The sequence below is a fragment of the Chelon labrosus genome, assembly GCF_963514085.1.
Source record: "Chelon labrosus genome assembly, chromosome: 2".
Lineage (NCBI taxonomy): Eukaryota > Metazoa > Chordata > Actinopteri > Mugiliformes > Mugilidae > Chelon > Chelon labrosus.
Genome location: NC_140338.1, coordinates 15,056,718 through 15,079,144, shown reverse-complemented (window position 1 = coordinate 15,079,144; position 22,427 = coordinate 15,056,718). Strand labels below are relative to the sequence as shown.

The window sequence follows — 22,427 nt, the reverse complement described above, 5'->3', positions numbered from 1 at the left end:
ATGTTTAGCGAGAGTGAAAATGTCTCATCATAGAGGCCCAGTCCACACGAAAGGCCCCCCTCTTGTCTTACTCACAATTTTGGATGTGTGGTGTTGTTGTTGCCGTGAGCAGCCATTATAGGTTTAAGCAGGTTTATGGCTGTCATTGCTAAATATACCATCTCCTTTTCCGGAAGGCCTCAAACAGTTGCTTGGGTTGCCTGTCCTGATGGCGCTCCCCCGTTCGCAACCTCGTTGGAGGATATTTTCAGTTCATGAGTCATTTATACAACTTTTCACGTCAGAAATATTTCAACAAAAACTCAAGAGCTGTCGTAATTTCATCAGAAACCCTTTGAAAAAAAATATAAAAAACAAATCCTGGTTTTATAGACGATTTAAAGCTTTTAACTTAATGTCCAGGACAGTTGAGTTTCTTGCAGTTGGAGCAGCTGTACTCAGTCAGTCCTCTAACTCATTTACCCACCTTTCCCTCAGTGCTTCATGTGTATTTATTTGGTCAGCAGAATGTGAGCAGCTAGAAAAACGACCATCGTAATTTCCAAAAGCCCTCCGTGAGAACAAGAAAAGCAGGAAACAGCCACATCTGAGGTGCAATAACAGGGTTTTGCCACTTCTGCTTGATTTATCAACCATGAAAACATTTTTGCTCATTAATTTGATGTCAATTGACTATGATTCATTCATTCATTCGGTGTGGTGGTCAGCACTGATGCCTCACAGCAAGAAGGTTCTGGGTTCAAACCCATCGGCCGACTCGGGCCTTTCTGTGTGGAGTTTGCATGTTCTCCCTGTGTCTGCGTGGGTTCTCTCCAGGTACTCCGGCTTCCTCCCACCGTCCAAAGAGCTAGTTAGATTAATTAGTGATTCTAAATTGGCCGTAGGTGTGAGTGTGAATGGTTGTCTGTCTCTCTGTGTTAGCCCTGCAACAGACTGGCGACCTGTCAGTGGTGTACCCCGCCTCTCGCCCAATGACAGCTGAGATAGGCTCCAGTCCCCCCGTGACCCTCCAGAGGACAAGCGGTTACAGATGATGAATGAATGACTACAGTATTATCTAATAAAACAGTCAAATCACCATTTGAAGTTTTCCTCAATGACCCAAGACCACTGCAGCTGAACCAACTGTGGCTTCTATGAATTCTGCCTACACTTCCCACAATGCATCATATCTTGTTCAATGTTCAACATTTACGCCAACTTTTTAAAATTCAGGAACCTTAGATTAACTTACTGTTAATTAAAATATTTTCTTAGGACAAGGAAGCTGAAAAAAAAAAAAACCAACATAATAGCTGCCACAAAAATCATGTGACTTGAACGCTCCCAAAAAAGCTCCCAAATGAATGTTGTGGTGAAGTTGTTTTGTCAACAATAGTTTCTAAGGCCCAAATCAAAATTAAGCCCTTAGGAAACAACATAATGTGTCTCAGACCACACACACCCCGTCTGCTGAAGACGACCATGTGACGAATGCAAAAACCCCAGTTCAGATAATAATTGAACCCTGTGGTGGGACTCCTCTGTGATGTTCTGCTTGCAGGTGGTGAGGTGCGGCTCATTTTACCCAAAACATCATTTTGGTCACATAGCATCTTTAATACCACCATTATAATAATTAGGATATCAAAAGTATGGAGTATACATACATCATTTGCATTGTGGTACACAAATCTGGGCTGATTTATGTTTTGTATATCTTTCACTCGTTGTTCTCAGGATCAACTTTTATTATCTCGACATTGTGCTGATACATTAAATCGTCCTGAAGAACTTGACGCTATTTCAGGAAGGAGAACATTTAGTTGGACATGTATTGTTAAGCAATATAAAAAGTTTTTTTTTTTGATATTTCCAAATGTAACTTGAATCCTATAGTCTACTACTTTCCAATACCAATAATCAAGAATCTTGATATAAGCCAAACTAGAGTCCATGTCACCGAGTACTTCAGGTAGGTTTCTTCCCCTCCAGTGGTCTTGATATTCTGTAGTATTTCTTCTCTTTTTTGCAGTTAAGTTCTTGAAGCTGTGGGAACAGTCTCTTGAAGCCATGCCTGTTTTTATAACAGTCCCAGTAAATGGATTCTCAGGAGTCTGAAGATGTTCGCGTGTGAGTGTTTATGTGTGTATAGGTTGAGGAAAGTGAGGGTGAAAAATGGTGAATCCGCTCACTTCCTCTCACCTCCACCACCTTCATGGTCTCGGTCCGTGCTGCCTGTCAGACGCTGGTGATGGAGGCCAGGCAGTTCGATGACTTCTGGAGTTTCTCAGGCTGTGTGGTGGGGGGCTCTGGGATGGCGCGAAAACTGAATGGCAGTCCGATACTACTGGTGCCAATGTGTCCTGGGCTCAGCGCTGGATTCTGCCGTCTATTGCTTTCCACTATGCTGGATGTGTTGGATGCAAGGCTTTCACGTGTCCTGCACAAACAAGACAACACGGCATCAGGTTGTTGGTTTCAAAACACACCATGAAAAGCATAAATCTGTTTCTGAGAAAGAAATCACAATAAAACACAAAGGAAAGCATTTTTGGAGCACATTTTGCAGGCCGAGAACAAATTTGTTCTAGGAAAGGAAAATGTTTCACTAAAAGAAGCTTTTAAGAAGGAACCAAAGCTTTTTATGTAATTCATCCCAAAAGATAAATAGAATAAAGGTCATAAAAATAGAAGAAAGTGGATATATGGACCCAGGTTTCACGTGTGGAGGTAAAAAAACACAACACAGTATAAAAATGTTGTCCACGTTTAGTACGTCACATAATTGCTAATGATAAATTTGTAACAGCACTTATTTTAATTAGTGCATCTACACTTTCTCAGGAGGGGAAATATTTAGATTTAAAGGGGCACATCGGCCCATGAAAGCGTTTTTATAATATCTGCTGTGGTTCTGAAGGCAGTTTTTTTTTTTTTTTTTTTTTTTAAATAAGTCGGATCATGTCATTGATGATCGTTTGTCTTCCCACAGACTGAGAGTTAAAGACAAGGAAGACAAGGGTTTAAGAGGAGGGTTTAATAAAGAGGCTTAGCCCCAGCCCTTCTGGTGACCACCACGGGACATTACAAAAGTAGTCAGCCAGTGCTGGGAGACATGGCTCCCATATGATTTGTGCCATGATCCACACATTTGACACTGTCAATATAAAATACACATTTTTTTTTTCTTTATTTTAATAATAAAGTGCCATGATGTCCACAGGAAGGGGAGGGACTTCACCTCTCTACGACAGCTGCTACTCCATTGCATTGTGGGAGGTGTTAGATCTAGCACTTCACCCACACTCTGCAGAAAATAGTTAGGATAGTTGAGTCTCTGACATTCTGGTTTAAGACATTTACTTCTGTCTTTTCGTTTTTATCTGGTTAACAATTTACAGGAAGTGCAATGATAAACTGGCGGAATACGTCTTTCATGTTTCACAGCTTGATAAATAAACAGATGCTGGCAACTGTTGCAAATATAAAAAGTATTAGTTATGCCCAAATGTGCTTCATATGAATTCATAGATCATCTACTTCTTGCACATCTGGATTTACAGTGGAAAAAAGACAAAATTGTAGTAATGACGCACGGCGCACAACTCAGCGTGATCCACTGTATGTTTGATTTACTAGACTGCTTTACCATTCGAGTGAAACATCATGAAACTTAGGGTAGTAGAAGTTATTCTGCTGACTTTCATGTTTTTACTGAAATGGGACAGAAACTGTAAAACAAACCGAGTCTGGACACACTTTGGTTTATACAATTACAAACCTTGGAGTGAGCTTTACACAAAAGTCCAGGACTGGAGAGGTGAAACAGAGTTTGAGCATAAAACAACAATGTGTTTGGCTTTTCAGATCAATTAAAGGACTAATATTGAAGCAGAAGGCTGGTACTTCTCTAGTAAAGACGGGTGGACTGGAAACAATGTTCACTTGAACCATGGACATCGTTGCTACTACATGGCTGCATAGGAGCAGCTTCTGCATCCTCCTTTGTGACACATAACACTGAACACAGTTATAAGAAGGCCAGTAGACATCAGTTTGCCAACAATAGTAATAATATCAAGATTTCAGCTACCACCAAGACACCTCTCACTGAGTTTTGAGGTGCAAGAAGACCTAGTTCACTCACTAAACGTTGGGTATGTCACACATGGCCATAACTAAAGCTGGTTTTCCAGGAACCCAAAGGACCCGATGTGTTTTACCTCAATATTTAAACCACACAAGCAGGTGCAGTTATATGGAGTTCACTCTAGGACATACCTGGGGGAGTTGAATCCACTGTCCACTGTGACACTGCTGCTGTCCATGCTGTCCAAACGGGCAGAGTGGGCTGACTTCTGGCTGTTGCTGTTCTCCGTCTCCTTGGGGCTGAGTAAGGTCAGATTGGTCTCCAGTTTCCGCTGCAGATCATGGTCCTTCTTCCTTTCCAGGAGCCACTGCATGGTTCCCTCCCCAACACCACCACTGCCTCCACCGTTACCACCCCCTTCCCCATGGTCTTTGTTGTCCTCTGCCGTCGCCAACTCTTTGTGCGAGTCCTCCTCTGCCTCTTCTTCTTCCTCATCGTCTGACACGTTATAGTAGTCAAAGGAGGCAGAGGGGACTGTTGGCTCTAAGCAGCCCTGTAAAACTGCGGGTGACGCTGAGGAAGTGGCTGAATTGGAAGGCTGCTGGGGCTCAGGATTGTCTAGGGCCTCTGTTGATTTGGCATGTGAGGCTTTCCGCAATGTGCCGGACTTGGTGTAGCTGCTGTCCACGTAGCCAGTGGACAAGGCATTGTGTGGAGGTTTGAACAAAGTGTCCTTGCTGAAGATTTCTTTCCTCTTGATCACCATACCGCCTCCTCCTCCCCCTCCAGGATCTACATTGTGTTGGTGTGGTGTCAAACGGGCATTTTGCGCCGGCTCCGGCGTCTGGCTCGGCGTCAGTCGCGCTGAGCCATTCTGTCCCTTTGCTGCCGACAAGTCCTCTTTGTACTCCATCGTGTGAGGAGAGGTGAGGTGAGGCGTTTGGCGGTCAGCCGGAGAGCCCTTTCGGAGTCCCCCTGATGAGGTTAATGTGTCATATTCTGATTTTGCCTGAGGCGAAGGGGCAGTTAGGATTGTTTCATTTGACGTATTGCACTGGAAGTACTCATCTGTTGAGGGCTTAGGAGAAAGTCCCATCAGCTCATTGTACGTTGGCAAGCTGTCTCTGCTTTTGTTCCTCTCTATCGTATTCCGGATCCTTGACTCGTCCAAACTCCCTTTCCCCAAATCAGGCACATTAAAATCAGAGTGGAACTTAGCAGCAGAGAACATGATCCTTGAGTAGTGGGAGGACTTCTGCGTGGCTCGCAGGGTGCCATCGTCCGTGTAGTAATGACTACGTTCCTCCAGACTGGGTTCAAAGTCTTCTGGTGCGCCCAGCGACGGGCCCTTGAGAGAGTTGTCCATGGACCGAGATCGCTCTTTAGCTTGATCTGACCTCTCGTGGCGAGACTTCCTGTCCTGATTGTGACTGTGACTTCTTTGCACTCTGGACTGGCATGTTCCGCGCGAAGGCTCGGGGAAGGGCATCTCCGTCCGTCTCTTGGCTAGCTCCCCAGACACGTCCCACTCAGGGGTAACAGGGCAGTACGATTCAGTAATGTTGGGGTTGCTGTGGACCAGGTACGTTGCACCTCCACTTCGCCTGCGCTCCAACGTGTACATAGCCTCCCGAGGCGAGCGAACTAATGAGTGGCTAAAGAAGCGGTAATCCCTTTCCATGAATACAAGATCCCAGTTTGAACCCTCGGATGGGTCTCCCCTGGAGGTCCGGGGTTTGCTATGAGAGCGGGACTTACCATGAGGAGCCCTGCGGTGGCCTCTGCCCCTCCTGCTGCGTGCACTGTGCTGGGCCGAAGACCCCGCCTTGTTCTTCTGCGTACGCTCTTCCTCCAGCCTCTTCATCACGGCTGTGTGCCTTGCAACATTCTCCACTGTTAAATCAGGGTTAATTCTGCGAATTATCTCCATCTCCACCTCACGTGGAATGGGCGTGGTTGGCACATCCTCGTCACGAAGAGGCCACTCCTCCGGGGGGAACTGGGCTGAGAAGGTGGCCAGCTGCCTCATTTTGTCCTTCTTGAAGCTCAGTCTGAACAGCCTAAGTCCAAACCTTTTAGATTGCTTCTCACCACTCCCACTGCCACCACTTCCTTCTTTCTTTTTGGTCAGAGTGTCAGTTTTATAAGGGAAAGAAGTGATGCTTTTGTTCTTATCAGCTGTGTCTTGAGGCGGCGGTTGCTGGACAGGAGGGGAGGTGGGAGCCGGGGGATAGGGATATGACGGCGGCTCTCCTCGGTGCTCCTTGGCTGATGTGCTGGGTGGAGGATCCCCGCCATTGTGATCCTTGGGTGACTTACTCTGATAGGAATCTCCCCTGTGCTCCTTTGGTGACTTACTTTGGAGCGCAGAGGCGTGAAGTTTGGACGGGTCTTCGCGATAAGAATTGTATGAGTCATTGTGATTCTTGCGAGGCCTCTCTCTCAGGCAGCCAGGTGTGGATGGGGTGACGTTGCCAGACTGAGGTGAAGTACAATGCTGAGGTTGCTGCTGCTGCTGTTGTTGTTGCTGCTGCTGTTGCTGTTGTTGTTGGCGCTCTGGCAGCCGATCATCCAGGTGATACCACTTGCTGTTTGATCTGATGAGGGAAGGAGTGATAAAGTACGTCTGGGGAGTGACGATGAAGTAGCCCTCTGGAGTTGGGTAGATCTTCCTCTCTCGCACCAGCATGTTCAGGGTATGTCGCAGAACCTCTGAGCTGGGTGTAGGCACACCTGCAGGAAACACAAATTAGACCTAGATGAAGCACTTCTCTTAAAAAATAAAAAGAATATCATTTAGATTTAACAGCTCAAATAAAACCGGTTGGAAAAGAAAATGTTGCAGCCCTGGGACAATCTGTAGTAAAACACAGTTAAAAATTGAAAAGGAACAGATCATAATTCAGGAAGAGAGATTTCTTTCTGTGTAGATATTAAGTAAGCGCCTTACTTTTATAAGTTAAAATATACAGAGATACACAGTATGTCACATGTTAGAAGCATCCTAAAGATCGATAGAAAATTTTTTAAAGAGGAAACATGAGGGTGACTTAATTCATTTATAAAATTGTTTTCCAAGTAATGATGGAAATACAACAACAGTTAAATACTGTTTAACCTCAAAATAGTTTCCCCTTAAACTGAGCATCACAGATCTTTAAAGAAACAAATTTAAAGAAATAAAACTCTGAACTGTGCCGTAGCATCACATTGCATAAACTGTATCCAGTCTTTCAACGATCATTTTGTGCATATTTATTTTATTAGCATGTAATATTTAACCCCTGGCGTACCCTAACCCTAATCTTAACCCTAACCCTAACAACCTCGCTCTTGTTTATTTTTGAAACAGCAAATTTAGTCGGTATAAAGTGTGCTCATAAGCTTTCCACAGTACTTTGACTGCTGGCTCTATCCATTCAGTTGTTAATCTCTTTTTCATCATGCATCTTGTTTGAATCGTATATGCTGCATGTATGCTTGGTCCAGATGTATATATACACATTTATCTGCTTGCTTCTGTAGCTCTTAACTCCTCCTGTCTCTCTTCCAGCCTCAAGCAGATGGGTTCCCTCCCGTATGAGCTGGGTTCTGCTCAAGGTTTCTTCCGGTTAAAAGGAAGTTTTGTCCTTGCCACGGTTTTAGTTCTGTGAAGCATCTCAAGACAATTTAGACTGATATTGAGGCTATATAAATAAAATCATAAGGAAAATAAAATAGTAGTAGTTTGTTTGAACAAAGCTAGACTTTAAGATATTTTATTTTTTTACACTTTCACTAATAATCATAAGAAAAAAGCTTTTTATTTTTATTTAACAAATCTTAAAGTGTAAGGATCTGTTAATTTTGTTCCTGTTTTCCATTTTATTGCTGAAAGATGAGTAAGGAATGCCTTGCACTCCAGCTACTATACTAACGAGCCATACGTCTTCAAATCAAGGATGCTAAATTACTACCAGATGACTTGTGAGAATATCCCAAATACAATCGGTCGGATGAAACCTTTAATAAATAACAAACCATGACTGAAAGCGGTCCATTTTAACACAACACCACTCATAACCTTTGTCTAGACCTTGTGTTGCCTGACATTACATCATCCCAGTGCCAGTTTTTAAACACAGAAATGATGCAACCTATATGTTGGAATCCTTTCCAGCTAGACAGTATAGATTACAGCCGAATGTGGAGGACATGCTTCCCATCAAATCTAACTGGCAACTGGCAACACACTGATTAAACCTAAAAACGAACACTGTCTGTCTTTTAACGCTACGTCTGCTATCGTCACCGTCACCGCATTTAAAAATTAATGGCGGTCTGGTTGAATTGTCTGCGATAAAGAATCATAAATAATGTCTTCCTGAACAGTGTCTCGTAAAATAAATAGGATGAGACGACAGGTTAGTATGCCGAGGATATTCACCGTGTTTCAGAATCTGTTAGACTTGTTTCATCAACACCGTTAAAAGAGAGGTTGTGGATTTAATATTTCTGTTTAGCAATTTACGAATAACGATGTCAATCAGTATTTTCAAGAGCTCAAAGTGACATCTTTAGATCATTCCTTTCATTTGACTGGTCTATGTTTAACCTTTAGTAACACAACATAAAGAAAATCATGTCGTCCAACCTAGAACCAGTATTTCTCATACTTAAATGAAAATGTTTTATCAGTTATTTAAAATAGCTGCCAACTAATTTTCTGTCGATCTATCGTGGTTTTCCTGCTGTGACAGAGGTTTCAACTGTATTCCTGTTGAAATATTATGACTGTTTGCTAAATCTAAACGTGTTTAGTGAGATCACAGATTTGAACATGGCCTCTGGAAGAGATTTATATTAAACATAAAAGTATGTGCTTGAAATGTTTTGCTTGAAGAGAGGACAACGAACCAGCTTATTACACCAATTACATACCTAAACTAGCTTTAGATATAGCTTTGTAGATTGAATTCTTATTATTTTTATACCGTACATGCCATGTAATGTGTGCAAAGAAACCCTTGATTTTGTGCGTTAGTTAGTGCTGTCCCATTTTAGGACCGAGGAGAGGAGGCGTACCTGGGAAGCTGGCAGTGAGGTGCTCCACCAGTGCCTCCTGGTTGACAGGCTTGTGGGCAGAGTTCATAGAAGAGATGGCCAAGCACAAGATCTCCCCCAGCGGGATAAACTGTGACTGGCTGATAGGTGACATACTGATCGGAGACACGTCACCTGCAGAAGAAGAAGGAGGAGGAGGAGGAGGAGGAGGAGGAGGAGGCACAAGCACAACTGTTAGATCATGAATGAACAGCAGGCGCAGCGTGTGAAGCTATGATGTAATGGTCAAACAGCAGCAGTGTCTACGCTGCCTGGAACGACTCCACCCCTCCTCTCTGTGCTTCCTTAGCCTCTCGCTCCTCCTGTTTCTCGTAGGTTAGCAAAGCGAGGCGGCCGCTGCAGCAACCGTAGTGTGAGCATGAGATCACCTCAGTCTTTACAACCCCGGCTAGCGGATTCACGTCATGTCGGGGAGAGAAAAAGAAGGATACGCAGCATTTCAAGTAGGTCAAAATCAGCATATTTGAAATGTAACCAAACAGAAATGGGTTCAGTACCAAAGTGGGGGCTAACACGGAAATTTACTGTTGCTTTAAGCTGGCTTTGCTCTCAGCAGCAGCAGCAGCAGCAGCAGCAGCGAGTATTGAGATCATCCTACAACCAGACGGCCTGGCTTCAAGCCCCTCAGAGAGCAAACATCTGTGCTGCTGAAAGGTTGTAAAGCAACATCCACCGCTGCAGCATCTGTGCTGTAGTGACCCTGTCCTCTGACCTAAATCAAGAGATCGACGTACAAACACGCGATACGATGCCCAAAAGTCTAACATCCGACCTTCTAAATTTAATTATTTGATATTACGCTTCCTCGTGTTCACAGCGAAACAACAAATTAAATGTTATTGATCACGGATTCCTCATCGTTTGCTGTCCACGCTCCTTTTACCTGAGCCGAAAATGTGTGCAGGGCTCTGCCTCCTCAGCACTCTCAGCTGAATGGTCAGTTAAGCAACACGATGACGTTATCTCTGCTTAGTATCACACCCCCCTAAGCCTTATGTGGCTATGTATGCAAAGCTTTTCTTGGATTCCAGTAATTACAAGAAAAGCCGGATCTGCCAGTGAATCTGCACTAAAGAAAGTCACCTTGTCCTTCACTTTTATAGCATCTCATACATTTAGCCAGAGAGGGCAGATAAATAAGAAAATCTTCAGAATAAAATGGACGGAAAGGATCCGATTTCAATACTCCATGACTGAGCAAATGCAAAATAAGAATCTGCCACAAAATATAGCACAAAGGTGATGCAATCCTACAACCGGTACCCTTTCGGGTATCCAGACACATCATAAAAACGTTCAAATAGCACAGAATTGATTGTTTTTATCCACATTTTAAATGTGGGTGGGTAAATGTAAATAAAATAGTAAATATGCCAGAAAAACTACACAGATTTGGAACCACAGGGTCTAAAATAAAGGAATGTTTTAGATTAAATAACTGAAAAATATTTGTTTTTCGTACTACGTCCACACAGGAAAAGCGAGGAAAAGAGGGGATGCGTGGATATATTTCCGGGTTAAATAATAAATGTCGTCTACTTTCAGCTCCAAGTCAAACGGCGTCTTTACAAACTCTGAGCGGATGTGCGTAGGGAGGGTGGAGCGTCTGCTGGTGGGAGTGTCAGACTCACCTGGCGCACGATAACTTGGCGGGGACGGAGAGAAATGAGGAGGAGGAGGAGGAGGAAGATGCTTCTGCACACGGATGTCTTTCTCACTACGGGAGAGACTGTGCTCCAGCGGCCGTTCGGTAAGCTCCGAGCTGGGCCAGGCCCGCCGCAGATTGCTGCTGCGGTTCTTCTTCATTGTGACCCCTTTACCAGGTGGCCTTCACCCCCCGGAGGCTTCTGGGTGTACGAGGGGGCGGAAGGGGTGGGGGGGGGGGGAGTGGTGGAAAAGGGGGAGGACGGGGGAAGGAAGGAGGGAGGTGGGGAAGGGGGTGTGTGCAGGGGGAGGTCGACCAACCTCAGGCTCAGTGCCTCCCCCGCATCAGTAAGAACGTCCCGCTAGAGCGATCACACACCAGACATGGCAGGAACCAGTGTGCACCTTCACGCACATACACACGTCTCATTTACATCCACGGGCAAGCTACAAACGACTGTGTTCGCACTGTGGGTGGTTGTCATCGGCTGCTGGGCTCTCCCAGGCTGATCTGGAGTGACGGCAGTAGCGGCGGAGGTGCAGGTGATTGCGCGCGGCATCACCCTTTCATCGACATCAGTCCCAGCCACCATTTGTAGCATCCCCATTTGCATGCGTAGGGAGGCACATTACGTAGCCACTCTGATGTGGGAGGAGGGAGCAGGAGAGAGGTGGGGGGGCAGGGGTAGAGATGAGGGAAATGGGGCATTGGAAGCAAGGAGGACAGCGAGGAAAGATTTCAGCGGAGGTTTTTGGGATCTGCTTGTTCCTGTCGAGTAGAAGGTATGAGAGGATGGAAGGGAGGGGATGGATGGACGGTCAAAGATTCAAAGCTTACGAGGCCCAGTCTTCGACAATAGCTCAATTCACCACAGGAGTGCTCGGCCGATCCCCGTAAAACAAAAGAGCCCGCTTGAAAAAACCCACAAATAAAAGCTCCATTCACCCTAACGGGCAGTGAAACCTCAGTAGTATGCCAAGCACCGGAGACGCCACGTTCACCTCCATCTTTATCCGATCAAGCACAAGACCCCATCGTCCTTTCGACAACAGCACACCAGCAGAGGGTGGGGAGAAAAAAATGGAGAGCATAGAAATAAATAAATAAATTCAAGAATAGATATCCACCGTTTCCCGCAATCCAACGAAAGGAGCTCCCGAGCCGATCGCCGTAGCATCCATTCATTAACAGGGGGGGATGCAAACTCCAGTCAACGGCAAATCTCTTTCAACGCTAATGCTGCAGCTGCTCCCAGCACCTCCAGGAAGGGTGTGTGAGTATGTGTGTATGTGTGTGTAGAAGTGCGTGTGTGTGTCGGTGTGCGTGTGTGTGTGTGACAGAGAGAATGTGTATGCGCGCACCCGCCTGCTGCGCGCGATTCTGCGTGAGCATGCATGCGTCTGTGTCTGGGTGATTGAGGCTGAGGGGAGGGGAAGAGAGGATGCGAGAGAGAGGGAGAGAGAGAGGGAGAGAGAGAGGGAGAGAGAGGGGACATACATAAGGCAGAGAGGAGAGCAAATATCAACAGCTAGAAACACACACACAAGAAGAAAAAAAAGGCCTACTAAATATTCAATCCTCATATTATGTCCAAGGAAAAGAAAGAAATCTGGCTGAATGTCAGGACGAGGGGCCCCTTAAACCATCACCCTTCCTCTTTTTTTGTCCCTTAAGACAAAAGCCACAACCAATCTTTTTATTTATTTTTTTAAAAGCTGCTGATTTGCGTCTCTCTCTTGTGTGATTTTCAGTAAATAAACCGTGTGGAGCCTCTGGTAACGGAATAAAAATAAATAATTAAATAAATAAATAAAAGTCCAAAGCATCAACCTTAATTGTGTCCAGAGTGGCAGATCCCGCTCAAAAAGCGGACTCCCATGAATCACATGTGCGGAGTGTGAATGGACGGTCGGGAGGGAAAGAATAAGGAGCAAAGGGAGAGGGCAGGACGGTGTCACAACCAATCTGCTCCAGTTCACTGATCCCAAAAAGAAAGAGCAGAAGGAGGGGAGAGGAGGAGGAGGAGGAGGAGGAGGAGGATGAGGATGAGGAGGAGGAGGGAGAGCGACACCACGCCAGCCATTTTATTTCTCAGTAGTGCTGCAACAGCCTTAGTTGCCATGACGACGCAAGCCGATGATCTCATAGCTGTTACCTCCGAGTGCCGTTCTCTTAAAGAGCCAGTTACCCAAAATAGAAAGAGCAGACGCGCAGCACATAGACAAGGACCGACAGAAAATAGCCTGCTCCTGCAACGCTGCTTCAGAACTACGACCCTACCGCACCTGGAAATGCTCTCGAGAACACACAGTTTACACCGACCGCAAGATAACAACCGCATTATGTCGTGATAGTAGAAAAAATAAATAAATAAATACAATATAATGATTTGATCTTTGAATTCTTGCAAAGTGTCCCAAAAAGTCCTGACCCAAATGTGAGGGAATTAGACTTGAAACATTTAGTTCATTATCTGGTTGACTCATCAACATTAGCTTGTTATACAACAACAACCAGCCTGTGAGCCTTGTGTTGTTTGATGATTAAAACATTATAAAGATGTCACTTTGTTATGTGTTTTTTTTTTTTTTCAAAATATAATTTGATATTAGCCAAGCTATCAAACTGTCTTCAGCCATGCCAGCTAAACTGTGAGGTTGTACTTATAAACATACTATATGTGATTGGAGCTAATGCTAACACACAGTGACTGATCAGTGATCCAAAGCAGGTGAAATGTTAACTATGCATGCTAACATGCTAAGCTAGCAGTATCTCTGCTGGTCCGGGAGGGGGGTACTGCTGGTCTATCTATCTCCACCTGAGGTTGGTACACCATCTCAGATGTCATGGATGTGGGACAACTATTGCTGCCTTCATATGGTGCCAAGTTCACCCCGTTCACAAGTAAACACCATATGAACTTAGTCGTCTTGTGGTGTCCACGTCCTCATAACTGGATAGTTTTGGGAGAAGCACAAGTTCACTGACATTTGCAGATGCTTTCAGAAATGGAGAAAGTGAGCGGTGTGGGGAAAACATTGTAATTAAGTCAAATAATTGTTCAATAATAGGTTATGTCTGAGGAATATTCTGATAGATACCAACGGCCTGATCCTTTCATTATGCACTTTCCTACATTAAGCCACATGGTCACAAGCTTGCTAAACTGTGAGGCTAAGTGGCGTTTTCATAACTTAAAGGCTGATGTTACCACTTAAACTTTTGTGTACACAACTTCCCAGGCTGCAGCCACAAGCTCACGAGTTCCATTTGAGTGCGGCACGGTTGAAGGATTTCTCCTTCAGTGCTCTCGCTGAGGTTTCTTCCAACTATCCACTGAACATTTTGAGGGGGAACTAGTTTTTTCCTCAAATGCAAATTGTGTAAGAATGGTCACAGAGAATGTTGTATGCTCTAAGATGGTAAGGCGTCTTGAGACCAAACTGTGACTTTTGATATTGGGCTATACATAAAGTAAAAGTAAGTAATTCTATTGTTGAATTCAGTGAATATCTCCTCATAGCCCACTACCAGTCCACTCCGTGTGTGCTGAATAAAGAATCTGATGCTTGTGCATTGTCATTGCTAAGTAAAAGGGTGAAAAAACAAACAGAGCGTGGAGCGATTTACTCAAAAATATTGTAGCCCACCAGCAAAAAGAGAGCTGTGAATTAACTTTGCAGCAGCATGCAGGCACAATATACTAACACGCTGCCTAGCCATAGTTACATTAGTGGTGAAGCGGTATTGAACAGGGCGTAGAGAGGGAAAGACAAACTGAAGGGATGACTTTTCCAGCATTAATTTGGACCAAGACAATTACTAGTTGTCTTCTCATTTGCTTGTCTGTACCTCTGCTCCCTCAACAATGCCCCCCACACACACACACACACACTGATATTTTATAACTTTCCTTCAAATGAATACAAATACTCGCATATAATTTGATTTTGGACACTGCAAATCGCTCTCAGCCCAAAGTACACACATGAAAATGAACTAGTTTTTACCGTAAATGACCACAAATATCAACCCCGTGAGAATAACAATGGACACTGCGTCAAACAGCGACACCTGGTGGCCGCAGCAAGAAACAAACGCATGAAAGTGGGCTGACAACAAAAGTTAAAACATTTAAACCAAAGAGAAATACATACCTGACGGAGGGAAATAAGGCACATGCATTGTCTTCGTGTTTGTTTCTCTGTACCTCCGCTCCCACAAAGTAACAGACTTCACATTAGGACATCAGGATGCTAAAATGTCGGCAGCCCCGCGTCGGTCACGTGACACAGAACAACTGGCCGCAACGTAAAACGAGCAGAAAAAGTTAATTTTCCAACCTCTAGAAAACTTCAATTAATGGCCAAAGCGACGCAAAACAGCAGGGTGGCGTAGCTGCACTGCTAGCTATCCCCATGCACCGAAGCAGACAGCATAAATGCCCCAATTATAAAAGAAAAAAGCGAGGCGGCGCTTTCTGCAAACAACTTACCCTCAACAATGAAACACAACACTGTGAAGAGCAGCCGGGAGGAGCTACGGAAAACCAGGAGGTACAGAAAACACAATGCATAGTCAGGACATCTCCACAGGAAATAATAATAATAAATAACAGCAATTAAAACAACTCATTAAGATTTAAAAGACTTTTAAATGATAAATTCCACAAATGGAAATTGGCACTTGCAATTAAAAAGTAAATGTTTAACACTTGCAGCTGTTTTTTGCAGTTATGCAGCAGTTGTTTGGCTCTTGAGTTCAGATGTGCTACTTCTTTTATGGCAACAAAGTACATGCACTAACCGGACTCATCCGTAGAAACTGTTTGAATGAGGACAAAAAAATTCTTGAACTGGACAAACCATCTGTCTATCACAGGCCACACACATCTGCAGGGCTTTCAAAGAATCAGTGCAGCTAGCTACGCAGAGAGAAAGCCTGTCATATCTGCAGACAGTTCTTTCCTTCTTTGTAAGGAAAATGTGCACCTAAATGTCACACTTAGGGCTGCCAGTCACGACACCCAAACAGGACCAAAGTTGCCAGTAGTTCCTCACAGAAAAGTCTTACTGCTCTGCACCTGGGTTGATCATCCACAAGTGCATCATTTGGCAAGATGAACTTCTGTGTCGTGATATCACAAGAATTCAGCTGCCTTGCAATGTAACAAACGCCAACACACAAGTTGGACCAAGAGCTCCATTAATAAATATCCAATCTGTTTCTTGCTTGTTAACACAACAAGCAAGTTCCAGTAGGAGTTCCTATTTAAACCTCATTTTTCCACCAGTCCCCTTGAACTGAAGAAGCTACTCGGGTGAGTGGTGAAACGTCTTCTCAAAAAAAAAAAAATAAAACTCTACAAGCCCAGTTGCCTTTTTTGAACCTTTTTTGGATATACCATGACCTGGATGACTGAGAACCTTCACAGCTCTATTAATAAGCTAATGCTAATATAGCCTCTATAAACAGATATCTGGATAAGAAAGCAGAATGCTAAATCTTCATAAGATGACGAGAAACGTTTATTATGAAGCAGCTACAGGACGTGGAACGTGTTTTTGTCACCACCTATAGCTACTGCTCATAAAAATATGTCAACAAAACAACTCGATTGCACAGCGGGCCATTGGGGCGACAGGATGCACATGTCTAACATCTCAGAGAGGTCAATACTTTTTGGGCTGTGCCCTGCTGTTCACAGGCTCATGTCATACCCAGCTTTATGGTCAAAAATGTAATTATTGTCTGACTGAAAAATTAAACTATAATAGTTTATTTTGCTACCCTCTGTATTCTGTAGCTGTAGTATTATACTACATTTGCTGTATCCACCAGTAACTACAGGACTGAAATGTTATAGATTTAAAGCTTTAAAGTTCGAGATTGCCTTACTAAAATAGGCGAATAAATCGTGTTATATATTAACAAGAATGATATTTTCTTGTTCATACTAAAAAAGCATTAATCCTACATGAAACAAATGTCAAAGCTGCATGGTTTCCATTAACCTCACAATACTAGTGTAGTATTTGTTGTAAACCAGCAGTTAGCTCAGATCTGTGGCCTGTTACACTTTCACCCAACTTCCTCACAAACAGGAACATTTTTGCCAGCAGTCTGCCCTCCAGTGGCACATTTATGACAACACAGAAACTCTCTGGGCCAGACGGGGAATTAAGAGACAAAAGAATGTTCCTCACAGCAGCCGACATAACATATCCTGATCTGACATCAAGATATATGGCAACAGATTTTCTGTGCTGCGTCAAACATTTCCCTCAATTCTCTGTGGGACCCTCCCTTTCCTTCCAGTGGAGAGCTGTGCTACAGCAGGGAATCCAGGGGAGAACAGTTTTCCTGAACAAATACTGCACTTTTCCTTCCTATACAGCGCACACTCCTCCCAGCACATTGTTTATGGGCTGCTAACGGACCCCAAGTCTCTCAGTTAATCAGATTGTCTATTAAAAAAAGAAAATACAGCCGAAAATCCACAACTTTTGACTAACAAAATCTTAATCCAGCTGACTCTGAGCCCTTATTAAACATTCCTGTGTTTGCCTGGTGACTAACTCACTGAACTGTGTGAAACTGTAGCTTTGTGGCTAAATTCAAAGTCATAAAAGTCTGAAAACAATTTTATTTTATTGACTACGTTTTTTTTTTTTTTTTTTTAAGGGACAAAAGTTTGAATCCATCCATGTTTCTCTGCATCCTCTGCATTTAGTACAAGTCCTAGCACATCATCGTGCAAGTATACATTATGCCAAACTCTCACCTGCTTCACATATAGTTAATGAACACCCTGTGGTGAACATTTGTCTGAACTTTGTCTGAAAATCTGAGCGATTTAAAGACATCAGAAGAAGTTTACCGAACCTATTTAGAGAAATGCGTTGCACGTTACAGCTGTTTTAGCCCATTTACAAGAGGCGAAATGGTTCAAATTAAACTGTTAGCTGAATTCGAATGACCTTTCCATTAAACTACCAATTGATTAAGCTACACAATAATGTGGTGGCCCACAAAGGTCAGTAGAAAACACACAATGGCATGCACCGTATTGCAGTTGATTTCCAAGTCCGTCCGAGATTGTGGGTTCAAGTTGTGAAAAAATGCATCTGTTTTATCAGCATCTCATTTGCATCTGAACTGACAGCAAATAAAGTGTGTTGGTTTAGGTATTGCAGAGTCTGGTGAGTTATTAGCTATAAGACAAACATTCCTGAGTTATCGGTGTTTGCTTCGGTTTGCGGTGTAGTATCAATGAGGCCACCTCCTCTTACACAGTCACAGTCTGTGTTTGGACAGAGGTGTTGCCGCTTTTCAATTTGATATAATCCATGTCTGATCGCATACGCAGAGTCAATGAAGGAAAAGAACGTGTAGCCTTACACTAAAACCAATTATATTGTCTGTTCACTATACAGTTAAAGTTTCCACTAATAGATTCCACTTCGGTTTCTCCTGTTTTCTCCTATTAACTTTAAGTAGTTATAGTAGTAAAGGCAGTAGTAGTTATAGTAGTAGTATTAGAGATAGTTTATGGTCTGTGTGACTAAGGCCCCGTTCAGACCTTGCATTGACATTCATCCCGGGGAATCTGATCACAAGTGATGAGCTCAAAGTAGGTGCGAACAAAGCCAGGATGCATGTGAGAGATCCGATCTCTGACCACATTTGAGGGCGGTCCGGGTCACATTTGTCTGCATTCCTTTGGTAGTGCAATGCATCCCGAGTCACATCAAAGATCACCAACTCAACAGAGGTATGCGAGTTTGGACGGCTATTATAAATGACCGAAAAGCACCGTTAAGTGATGCCTGCTCATCAGTAAAGAGAGCCTTTAAAAATGTTCTCTCCTTGTAGCTGCTAACTAGCCAAAGATTAAATAAATCTAAACAAGGCTGAACAAATTAAATGATTTAATATGAGAACACTGTGTGTGATTCTGTCATTAAACAACGTATCGGGACATGTAGGGACAGCGTTTCCCACCTCTAAACACGACATTTTGGCAAGAACAGTGAGAAATCCGGTTGGTTGCTGCATGTGTTTAAGAAGAACATCTCCTCAACCCAAATATCTGTCATAAGAGAAACTGATCAACTATTCGCAGCCATGAAAACAGGAAACTGTTTAGCAGCAGCTCATTTATCAGTGGCCCGAACAACAGCCATGCTCCTTAAACGGGCAATGTTTTATTTTTGCTTTCATCCGTTGGTAGCCCAACATGCAGAAAACGCAGCACAGACATATCATCTCAACATAAGTTGCAGACATTGACCAACATGGACATTTATTAAAATCCACAACTCGTTCTGTTTTAACTTAATTTTGAATCAGGTGACAGCTGTATGGATTTAGCACTTTGTGAGTGACGGCTGATTGTTGACATACAATTTATGACTGGTGTAGCGCTCTTTCCTCTGTGGTTTCATTTCACAAGAAAATATTCGTTTTTCACGATGATATTGGAGAAGCTTACCATGAAACAGTGCCAGAAAACTTTACACACAGTCTTACACAATCGATTGACAAAACAGACAAGTACTAAAAGCGCCACTAAAACTTCCACATTAACGGCCCCCCGGCTCCATAACTATTTTCTCTTCTGCAGTTTGATGCTGCTCATTGATGACGATCCAGACTGAGGCTCTTTTATGAAACACACATAAATGAGATTATCCCCGACACGCTGCACGCTTCTCTTTAATTTGCACACACACACACACACACAGTAAGGCTTGTGAGACGCAGCGGTTAGACTTGCTGACAGTACCTCAAGTCATCCAAACCTGTCTCAGCACATACATGAGTTATGGCCTTGTCAGAAGAAGAGCAGTGTTGAGTGTGGGAATGCTGAACCAGAGCAGAACCGGGCTTCAGCGCTGGCTCCTCTGTCTGAATGAATAAGCCCACATGGCATGAAGCAGCTGAGGTTACAAGGTGAGACGATGCCTAAACTCCCTTTTCACTCCCAACGAGCTTGGACTGGTTTCAGTCAAGCCGCTAGCAGAAGATTATAACTTCACTCACAGAGACACAATATCCTCTTAAAAAAAAAAAAAAAAAAAAAAAAAACCTCAGGGGAAAGTATTTTAGCTGACAATTACAAGGAAGGATGTTATTTCATGGGCTGAACGCCACTCAGCAGAATTTCCCGGCAATTAAAGAAAGTGGCGCAGAAATCAGCAGGAAATAAAAACAAAGAAGGACCAGAAATGTTTGTAAGTCCTGTTTGATGAGGATCATGTGATAAGGTCAACAGCAAGTGGACCTGGAATGACTTTAAAAAAAAAAAAAAAAAACATTCGGTTTATTGTTTGTGTGTGACTAGTTCAGTTATAAGTCAAATGACAACATAATGAGAATCTGAATATGTAAGCCATCAGCTCCGTTAATAACAAAGAATCAGTCAATGCATGGGCTACTAAATAGATGCACCCATCTACTACTCTATAGCTACTAAACCTGTAAAGGGTCGTGGAGTGCTGGGGCCTATCCCAGCTGGCACTGGACAACAATGGGGTATTCAGAAACAGATGAAAAAGCTTAATTATCTTATTATTGAAGCTGAAATTTACTCATCTGTTGGGTCATAATTTAGACTTTCAATTTGGATTTTTACACAGCAAAGTTTTTTGGAGGGGAAGTCAAGTCTGACGGCAAATCTAAGTAACTCTACACAGTCTACACGAACGATGCCCCCAAGCATATCTACAGTATATGACTTAGCAGACTGCTATTAACTGTCTCCTCCCTGCAGACACAATTAGCAGGAGAGTTAAGATTTAAGTCTGAGGATTAGATTCAGCTTCAGCTTCATTGTCATTGCATACATTCAGAATCAAATGCAGTTTGGCAGAAGTATGAATAGCAACAAGTGTAAAATTAACCCAATAATGGGCCACAAGCTAAAACTATTTTGCAAATATAGCATGTAAAAGTGTAATAGTGGGATACAGATATATATGTATATGTGTAATAGTTCACTCATTTCTAAAAGTAACTGTTTCACTGTTGGATGCAGTTTGTTTGGTTGCTTTCTTTGTGATCTTGCAACTCAAACTTCCCAAACTGAACACATCTCTGTTTCTAGACACCTTATCCCAAATAATAATAACACACAAACACATCCACGTGGAATGAAAACGAGTGGAAACCTGTTATGTCGCTGTGCGCTTGTTAGCAATACTTGTCTGGACAGTTTACCCACCAATGCATTTGATGTCAAAGCCCTTCGGCGGCTTCAGGGTCCGTCTCGTCCATCCGTTCCTGAGGACCTGAAGGTGCACCTCTTTGCCCTGGATCAGCAGCACATGCTCGTCTATCCAGCCGAGGAAGAAGATCTCCGACAGAGCCTGCGTCAGCGCCTTGTTCCAGAAATGCTGCATGTTGACGGCTTTGAAATTGGCGAACACCTCGAAGCCGGTGTGATGGCGAGAAGCCACCGAGGGCACGGCGGACGGCGGCGGCGGCGGTGTTGCTGTTGTTGCTGGTGCTGCTGCTGTTAGTGGTGGTGGTGGTGGTGATGATGACGACGGCGAGTCCTCTTCTTCATCCCCCTCTCTGCAAACCTGCGACAGCACCAGAGCCAGGGAGTGCGGGGCTATCTGCAGGAACTTGTCCATTCTCGCTTCAGCCATCCACATGGAAATCAAAGAAAACTAATGGTTCTGAACTGTACATTGTTCAGCAGGTCTCTTGCGGCTCTAGACTAAAAAAAGCAAGAAAAAAAAAAAAGCTGCTGGTTGATCTTAACTAGTATGGGCATGTTTAAGGCATTGACTACTGAGGGGACGGACAGCAGTGCTGGTCCAGGGTCTGCAGCGCGACGTTAGACACAGGTGCTCCATGTAAAACCAGGGAAATCAGCAACCTGATACGCCGTCCGCTGCAGCCACCTCTCTCCCCACTGTCAAAGAGTATTAGGGCCTATTTACAGCGACAAAAGAGGCGAGGACTTGTGCTGCGTTCAGGCGCCCCTCGTAAACGAGTGCACTCCACCTCGAACGACCAAAGCCGGCGCTTTTGGAAGAAATCGCGTCATTGCTGTCAACTATTAAAACAGGGAGTTCACGGTGTAACGGCTCAAAACGCCAAGACAAATGTAGGCTTTATCGCCAGTATGACAACAACAACAACAAAAACAACAACAAAAACAGCTTAGAATTACATAAGCACCTGTATGATGCAATGCAATGTCAACTTCATCGTTTCAGAGCCAAGTACTACCAGAGCACACACACACACGGACTTAAACGTTATAAAACACACAAATATGCTAAAGATATCCCGAACTCTGTGCCTTCAGCTTAAAAACTGGTGTCCGTCATTATTACTGAAGACATGCAGTGCAAAAACATCGCCAGCATTGCATCTGTATGGAAAACGTCAGGTGCATCATTTGATGGCTTAATAAAATAAACTCATAAATAAATAAATTTCTATTCTGCTATACTTTTGTAAGCAGTTCATAATGTAGAGGATCTTTCTTGAATCGTTATTATTATTATTATTATTTTCGTTGGGACTTCCTAGTTGTTTCCGTGTTGACCGTAAAGGCACCTGAGATTATAATACTAGGTCTAATGT

At 43.6% G+C, this 22,427-nt stretch overlaps 1 protein-coding gene across 2 annotated transcripts; it reads right to left on the bottom strand.

Moving 5' to 3' along the window:
• Window positions 1-1,353: 1,353 nt before the first annotated feature.
• stox2a (storkhead box 2a) lies at window positions 1,354-21,767 on the bottom strand. 2 transcript variants are annotated; one of them, XM_084573190.1, is made up of 4 exons: window positions 21,049-21,767; window positions 9,137-9,289; window positions 4,264-6,805; window positions 1,354-2,422 (listed from the first exon to the last, which is right to left on the bottom strand). In XM_084573190.1, exons 1-4 carry the CDS (start codon window positions 21,482-21,484, stop codon window positions 2,221-2,223), a joined length of 3,333 nt encoding a protein of 1,110 aa, XP_084429316.1. In that variant the 5' UTR covers window positions 21,485-21,767; the 3' UTR covers window positions 1,354-2,220. The 2 variants fall into 2 exon arrangements, with proteins under 2 accessions (XP_084429316.1, XP_084429317.1); XM_084573191.1 differs by lacking the exon at window positions 21,049-21,767 and adding an exon at window positions 14,981-15,305 and having other exon boundaries at window positions 1,356-2,422.
• Window positions 21,768-22,427: the final 660 nt, after the last annotated feature.

Coding starts and splice junctions, on each gene's coding strand:
- stox2a (XM_084573190.1), bottom strand. CDS start 21,484: ATGTGGATGGCTGAAGCGAGAATGGACAAGTTCCTGCAGATAGCCCCG. Junction 9,290..21,048: donor CTTTGACATCAAATGCATTG/GTGGGTAAACTG, acceptor CTTCTTCTGCAG/GTGACGTGTCTCCGATCAGT. Junction 6,806..9,136: donor CCTCACTGCCAGCTTCCCAG/GTACGCCTCCTC, acceptor TGTTTCCTGCAG/GTGTGCCTACACCCAGCTCA.